Source organism: Cetorhinus maximus, chromosome 22, assembly GCF_964194155.1.
Source record: "Cetorhinus maximus chromosome 22, sCetMax3.hap1.1, whole genome shotgun sequence".
Classification (NCBI taxonomy): domain Eukaryota; kingdom Metazoa; phylum Chordata; class Chondrichthyes; order Lamniformes; family Cetorhinidae; genus Cetorhinus; species Cetorhinus maximus.
This window is the reverse complement of record NC_135900.1, coordinates 54,127,882-54,136,491: the sequence shown is the minus strand read 5'-3', so window position 1 is coordinate 54,136,491 and position 8,610 is coordinate 54,127,882. Positions and strand designations below refer to the sequence as shown.

Sequence of the window (8,610 nt, the reverse complement as noted above, 5' to 3'; positions counted from 1 at the left end):
GGCAATGCCATTGCTAAATCCTCCACTATCAACATCCTGGGGGTTACCATTGACCAGAAACTGAACTGGACTAGCCAAATAAATACATTGGCTACAAGAGCAGGTCAGAGGCTGGGAATTCTGTGGAGAGTTACTTACCACTAGACTCCCAAAATCCTGTCCATCATCTACAAGTCGGGAGTATGATGGAATACTCTCTACTTGCCTGATTGAGTGCAGCTCCAACAATACTCAAGAAGCTTGACACCATCCAGGACAAAGCAACTCGCTTGATTTGCACCCCATCCACCATCTTAAACATTCACTCCCTCCACCACTGATCCAGTGGTGGAACTGTGCACCATCTACAAGATGCACTGCAGCAATTCACCAAGGCTCCTTCGACAGCACCTTCCAAATCCATGACCTCTACCACCTAGAAGAACAAGAACAGCAGATGCATGGGAACACCACCAACTGCAAGTTCCCCTCCAAGCCACACACCATCCTGACTTGGAAATATACTTCATTGTCACTGGGTCAAAATCCTGGAACTCCCTTCCTAACAGCACTGTGGGTGTACCTACACCACATGAACTGTAGTGTTCCAAAAAGGCAGCTCACCACCATCTTCTGAATGGCAATTAGGAATGGGAAATAAATTCTGGCCTATGCCAGTGATGCCCACACCCCTTGAATGAATAAATAAATTTAAAAAATCATCCTGCCACCCTCTCTGGTCACGAAACCCAGTAGCAGGGTGCTAATGCCATGGCTGAGTTAAAAAGGCAAGGTAAAGGCTGCATCAATTATAAGTGAGATCCAGATCAACTACCGCCCTCCCTGTTGCATGCAGGTCTGCTTAGATAAAATCATGCCCTATGATTTGATAAGTGATACATAAATACATCCAAGTCACTTGCACTTACTCAGTTAGTTCTTTTCAGTCAGTTTGGAATATTGATTCAAAAGAAGCACTCTCGCTTGGAAAAACAGAATCATAGTCATTGCCAGTAATCTCCATCTCAGTCCTCCTACTCGATTTATTATGCACACTGATAACAGTCGTGGACAAATTCACAGTCTAAAGTAACTGTACTACAAGTTAGAGAATGACTAACAGAACATATACTATAGAAGTATGAGGAAATCATGGAAGCTGGGTGAAGAGTGGAAGAGAAAAAGAATCTAAAAATAAGTAGATTATATTTATGATAGTGAATTTGACCTTGAGCTACCAGAATCCACCTCTCAGTATTTTAATCTGAGGTTGGATACCTATATAATAAACAAAAAACTTTTTTGGGTGGGTGTGGGACTAAAAGAAATACAAATCAGAAGAGAAGGGGAAAAAATACAATAAGCACCAAATGTCAACAACAGCTTGTTTTTCATTCAGAATATTTTTGCCATTACATGAAGCATCTGTAAATACATGGATTTTTAAAAAGAAAATGTAATTCATTTACAAATCTGTCATCCAAACATTTTCTGCATCTTGTTGTAAGCTTTTTTTTTTAAATGCTTTTTGTTTTTTTTATTGCTACACTACCACACCCTAGAACAAAATGCTCACAAATCCACTCAACATATCATTTGTACTTTGACCTTCCACATTCCATGGGCAGAGCCACACAGATATCAACAAAGTAGTAGAACAGTATAATACTGACTTGTTTTCTTACAAATGTGTAACAAAGAATATTCATTCAATAGTGATTACTTAAGAATTATATATATATATTTTAAACTTTTTGCTTTAAGTAGAGCACCCATCCAGTGGTTAGTGTGCACTTTTGTCATATTTTGAGAGGAAAAAAGTAAAGCACTAATACCCATCTAAATATTTTGTTCCATGCATATAGGTAACGAGCAATGTAAGCAAAAATTTCAGATACAGCTGGTCTTCTATTTTAGGTAAAGAGTCAGAATAAATCAAAACTAATAACCAGGATCAGCATGCAATACCACAGAAAGGTGGCACAGGTTGGATTTCTCCACTCAACTGAACTTCTGAACTCAGATGTTACTTTAATAAACTAAGTGAATGGAAGGTGTCAGGAAGTAGTGGAAAAATTAATGGTAAGCCTATTTGTACAAGATAGAGGACTGAGTGTGGTTCCCATTTAGAAACTGACATATAAAACTACAGATAAGATACAATATGTTGCCTAGGTTAGAATTTCTACTTCCAGCCATGAACTATCATGGTAAAACACATTCAACAGCGTGACAAAACTCAAAGTGTAAATAGAAAAAATAAAAAGACCATTTGTGTGATACAATGTTGATTTTTAATTTTTTTTCTCTTTTTCTCTTTGTCCCAGTTTATTTAAGACATTTCTTTTACACAATAAACAATTGTGACAACGTTTCTCAGTTCCATTAATCTGCTTAGCACTGCTCTGCCAAGTGAACCTTTTTAAACGAGAAGAGCAGGCATCCTACTCTCTACTGTATTTTCTGTACATCGATTAACCTAGTCACCCAACCAAGTGTAACATGATCACAAGCACTACCATGTTTTTCTCTAATCGTATTTACAATGTACTATGAGGTGGTGTGGCTGTGCTTTTCCGCCCTTTTTAAATTTCTGCCTTTAAAGGCACTCTGCATGCTTGTTGGCTAAGGGATTTAAAAAAGGCCCATTCAGAAGAAAAAACATCAAATATATCTACAGCACAAATTAAATACAGTTTCTTATTTTGCATCTTTTAAAATAAATCTGCTGTTCATATATAGCAGTTTCTGCATAAGTTGTGGGTTACTTATTCAGATAACTCACTTATCCAGCAAATAGCAATGAAATAATGTTTTGTAGGATTTGTGGCAGAAACGTGAAGGCTGTACCATGAAAAAAGAATAAACAGATGATGAATACAAATTGTTTCTTCTAGTGGAGTATTCTGTGAAGTCTTATCATTTTGCAACATAACAAAAGACATGAGTATAACAATGCTTCAGTGATATCCTTGACCATCTTTCAGTCATACATGAATATATAATGGGATATTAAAATAACTGCAACAGAAATTTGTTACTTAAGGCTCTTACATGTATGGCACCTAAGGATAGTTAGTGCAAGATTGTTCCGCTACTGTGGTAACAAATCACGCATTCAATACACTACTACACATTTGGAATGCTGTCAAAATCTTTGCACTGAACGCAGTGTGCTTTTGAGAAGCCTGAGTGTTTTTTATGCATGCTTGTAGCATGTTGAAAATACTATGCAACTGATTTCCTTCAGATTCTTTCTGCTTTATATCTGTAGTTGACTTTTGTTATCTTAGCAAATCTTCCTTAAGGAACATTCCAGCAAAAAGCAAAGGTTTTAAAAACCTGAAACTACTACACTGAAGCATTTGATAAAGATCCACTCAACCACCCTGTAATAATTTAGAATCTGATATTACTTGTGTAACAAACTTTAGCACACAATGAAATCACATAAAACTACTTTCCCACCTATCTCCTCCATACTAGACTAACTACTCTTAAAAATAAAAAAACTATTCATTAAAACTTTAGTAAAATTAAATAGTGGCACTTGCTAGAGAGCTACAGTCAAAGTACAAGAATTGTTTAGAGTACAACTAGTGATTGCTCCTTTAAAGTTTGAAATTAGTTGTAATAAAAAGAAATAAATACAGTTTTTTTTAAAAAGTACAACTCCACTTTAGCTATTGGACCTAAAACACCATGCACTCCAATCATCTATTTTGGTTTGTCTCTACCTGAGAAATGCTTCTGATTGGAAAATGGGAGAATAAGGGCAAGGCCCAACACATAGAAGGTATCCAGACTTAGAATTGAGCAAGTTAACTTTTTTTTTGGCTTTCTCACTTTTGGAAATCTTATCTTTTTACAAATTCCAGCATGTAGTCAAATATCCCTGGAGCTGTAGACCATTTAAAAAAATTCACCCACAGTATGGGCACTGTATAATTCTTCAATGTCTCTACAAACAAGGGCCCCACTATGCTTGCACATTATATTGTATTTCACCCTGAAAACTATGAAGTGCAGCTTTATTATTTATATTTTAAAATTAAATGTTTCACTTTTTTGAAGTGGAGCCTGAAAGAACCCTGTACAAGTAAAATACTCATTTATTTCACATTAGATAAATTAAATAAAAAATCACCAGCAGGTTATATACTTCACCTACACGCATTCAATTTGGTGCATTGTCAGAATGGTCGAAAAATTCCTGTGAGATTTTTGAGGTGGTTGATACTTGAAATACAATAGTGCATGCATGTGCAACTGAAAATATCAATTCATGGGTGGGCTTGAATAAAAAGGAACTCTGTGGGGACAATTATATTCATATGTACACATGTTTGCTCTTTTCTTCATAAGAGGGAGGAGGGAAGAGTGAACCTTGCTGTGAACAGATATGGCACACTGAACATTTTATTTGGAGATTCCAAATACAGAGGTTTAAGGAGCCATCAGGGCAGGTGTCTTTTTTAGTCTCCTCTTTTATCAATATATAGAAAAAGACAGGCTTGATAGCTAATATTATTTGTATATCCAACTGTGTTTGCCTTTTCTGTAATACTGCAATGAAATATTAGTTAGAACTGAATTCAGAAAGCTAGGGTACGCAAAAGGAAATGCTAAGTGGCTTGATTGTTCAGATATGCTTTGAAGCTACGCCTTATGAAAGTCAATGCATCTCTTTTATTGGAGCATGGGATGCAGTTACCTGACAACAAATTGTTTCATAAAAGCATGTACAAGCAGATTTCACAATTCAGTTTTAATTTTTTTTTTTTTAAAAAGAACTACATTGGCAGAATTAAGATGAATTCAGTTTCAATGCACACTATCCACTGGACAGCTCCTTTGAATATCTATGCTAACAGGCCAAGACTTCTTTCCACCCTCCCCTCCCAAAAAAAAACTCAACCGTTTAATATTTTATAACTGAACAATTTGTTTTCTCTTTAGTCATCAAAAAACATTTAACCTGAAACATTTACATTGCAAGCCACATTGGAATGCATATTGGCATTAAACCAGTAGCATCTTGTGGTTCTCTTTATTTTTGTTCACCAGTAAAAGAATATAAAATCTTGTTCATTGAAGTGTTGACTGTAATAAAATAGATTTGCATTGCACTGCACAGTTTTTCCCGGAATTGTGAAAATGGTTGAAGGGACCATGCACTGCCAGAGCAGGCCTAAAGCTTCCCATGCCAAATAGCTGTGGCCTCCCAAGGTGCAGACCCTTTATTATCAGGAAGACTAGCTAGCGGATCAAGTAGCTGTCCTAAATTAATCAAAGCCTACTGGAGTATCATTTACTAAATAGGAAAGGAAAGAAGGTCCACAAAAATCTGTAGACCCTTTTAAAATTTGTGTCCCTTGACTCCAGCATTGACATTTTCAATGCCAATTATTTGTTATGATTCTGAGGCAGTTTCATGTACCATGTAGCAGATATTCCCCATCCTCTTTCCCCCCCACCACCCGACCCCCCAACTTTATCACTATCCCAGGGTTTGCTAAACTGTCACTTTTCTGTGATACAAATACAGTACTGGAGGAGGAAGAAACACATTTTTGGCATTTTTTAAAATATAAATCTGGCAAACCAATACAGTACTTCAAAAATAAAATGAAATAAAGAAAACGTGGCTTCCCTAAAATACCCATGATATGGTTTAAGAAGTGATCTGCACAAAAATGTCAACAATAAGAGAAGTTGCAAAAAATGTTTTGCATCTGTATCCTTTAAATACTTGATAAAACATGTTCCATAGGCATTAGCAGGAAAATACTGTACTTATTATCCCACCTTAAATACTAACCTCATACTTTACTTTAAATATGTGTTTCTTACCTATATTAATACTGAAAAAATTAAACTTTGTTTGAATGCTCTGAAGACTCATACATACACAATAAAACCATTTTTTGCGCGTCACCTGAATAAATATGTCAGACATTGTCTTGCATGTTTGAATTTAGTTACAGTAATGTACAGTCCTAAAAAACAGATCCCCATTTCACAGGAAAACGCTTTATATGTTACAGCTTTGTTGCGTTTATTGTCAATCTACTGCAGTATGTTCCATTGTTTTCTTCTCTCTCTCATGAGGCAAACTGGTGTTCAAAACACCTGCTTGGAGAAGTCAAAAACTCTTTTATCAGCGGCCATTTTCTGGTTCCAGAATCAGTAGGTTAAGGCCAACATAAAAATAAAATAAAAAAATTAAAATCTCTTCAGCTCTCAATGTAGTGGCTTAAAGTATTGCGGTCACAATACAAACTGCCTGTATGGTGCATTTTTTGCTCCAACAGTCTCTGCATACTGTACTGCATCGCTCAGTTATCAAACCCCACTGTTTCCACACATAAAATTGTGTAAATATTCCCAAACGACAGTAATTAAATATGGAATTGTCCAGTTCCTTTAGTTCTTTCCTTGCGATTGCTGCTTCAAGGTGGTTGGAGGGGTCACTACGGCAGCTGAAGGCTTGATCCATGGGAGGGAAACCAATGGGGATGCTCGAGAGGTGGCTGTGGTTGTCATCATTGTAACCTGGATCACTTGCTCACTCTGCATCAGTCTAATCAGGGTTTTCACACGTTCCAGAGAGGCCTGAGTTCCTTTCTGTTTAGCTATGAGATTTGTTTTCAGTTCTAAACATTTCTGTTAAGTAAATAAAAGTTACAGTTTTTCAGTTGGCATTTTCATTGATTAAAAAGCTGCTCAACAAATCACTGTTCTAGTCTACATATATACATTATAATCTGATTGCAGATCAGACCATTCAGCCTTTCAGGCCAATGATAACACGTCAGTGAAGATTACTACTCAAATCAAAGTTCCCTAAACTTTCTTTTACCCTTTTCTTATTCTTTTGAAAAAAAACATCCAATTTCCTGTTAATATTGTAATCTCTGTCTCAACAGCCATTTATGGTAAAGCATTTCATGCTCTAATAACTTTCCGTATGAATAATATTCTTCTAACTTGCCCCTTCCTTTTTCTACTGATAATCTTGAGTCTATTTCCCCTAGTTACCAATTTTCAAAACAGTGTAAATAATATTTACTATTCATCTTTTCAAGTCGCGCAAATATCAAAATTTTTCAAGCCTTTCTTCATAAGTTATTACCTCTCATTGCTAGTGATATTCTAACGAATGTTTGCTATTTCCTTTCTATAGCTTTAATATCCTTTCTACAATAAATTGCACCCAATATTCCAACTACAGCCTAACCTCTTGGAAAACTCAAACATCACTTCCTCCCTTGATTTTAATGACCCACCCCCGCCCCGCCAACCATCCTCAAGAATTAAAACTCAGAATCCTGTTTGCATTAGGATGAGGAAAGACACTGAGACTAATATAAGCTTGCGTTGACAGCACAACATGGATGATATTCTACCTGCTGCTCACTATACAATTTATTTTGTTTGAAGTTTGTTGTATAATAGAACTTCTATTGCAAAAAAAAAAATTGGAAGACGAGAAAAAGTTAGATTGGAAAACTAAATGGGAAATGTTGAAGTGGGAATTTACAATGGGAGAGTTTACACAAAATGGTGACCCAAAAATGTGACAACCAGGTTGTTAAGGGAAAATTAAAAATGCTAAAAGAGAACACTAAGAATTTACTGAAGAACACTTAAAAGCTCCAGGCAGACACGGCTGCTAAGCATATTAAGAGTTGACGATTACCAGATGAACATTGCACAGCCTTGAGAGTCAGGCTGAAAACACAAGCAGGACATAAAATAGATTAAGTGCACTCCCCTCTCACATAGGGAAGGGGCAGATGGTTTTAGCTTAGGTATGGGAAGACATACAATGGACAAAGAGGGGGCTTTGATGAAACACAAACAGTCTTCAGCTGTGAGAACCAAGGTCTTTGTGTACGTGTTTTAATTTTGATTGGATAATATAATTATGTATACCACCTTTAGGATAATTGGTTAGCAAAATCACATGTTTATGTACTCAATAATTAGCATGAGATTGGTGTGTCGGTTACCGATTGGATGTATTCAAATGTACTCAAATGTATTATGATAAGAAAAAATACAAAAGTAATGAAATGTAATCAATCTGGGAGCTGTGTCTTCATTCTTAGGAATGATTGCGGCTCCCTTGCATATGCTTGAATAAAACCGGTTAAAGGAAGCCTGAGTCTCTGTGGTCACTGTGTGATCGGGGATTGTAACTTCTCCTCTTCAACTGGCCTATGTGATAGTTGCTGGATTGGAGGGGATACCCTCTTCACAAATATAATGTTTGTAAACAGCATTATGTGCTGACATGATTTTTAATATAACAGCAGATATACAGTACGACTGAACTGAAAGTAATTAACATGTTCATACACAAAATACTTTTCTTTGTTCTTTGTCCAATGTTACTTAAACATGCTTTCAATTGCTTTTATAACTCTCAAACCAATATGTTTACTGATGTAGTCTTCGATTACAATCCACTTTGACAATGGAACTAAGGCTGTATTCTTGAAATGTCATTTCATCTTTATGAAATTTTAATAGAATTATGTATGGTTAAGAAATCACAAATTCAAGTTGTGGGGCTTATTTTTAAAAAGGTTGCATTACTATTCACTGTGGGCTGAATCGCAAGCA

General features: G+C 36.1%; 1 protein-coding gene across 1 annotated transcript in view; it reads right to left on the bottom strand.

Annotated features, from left to right (window-relative positions):
* Positions 1–1,145: 1,145 nt before the first annotated feature.
* phf21b (PHD finger protein 21B) overlaps positions 1,146–8,610 on the bottom strand; it is a 252,118-nt gene continuing 244,653 nt past the window's right edge. Inside the window, exon 16 of the mRNA XM_078568333.1 lies at positions 1,146–6,645. Within this exon, the coding sequence (XP_078424459.1) occupies positions 6,406–6,645 (240 nt within the window). The 3' untranslated portion in view covers positions 1,146–6,405. The remainder of the gene's footprint in view (positions 6,646–8,610) is intronic.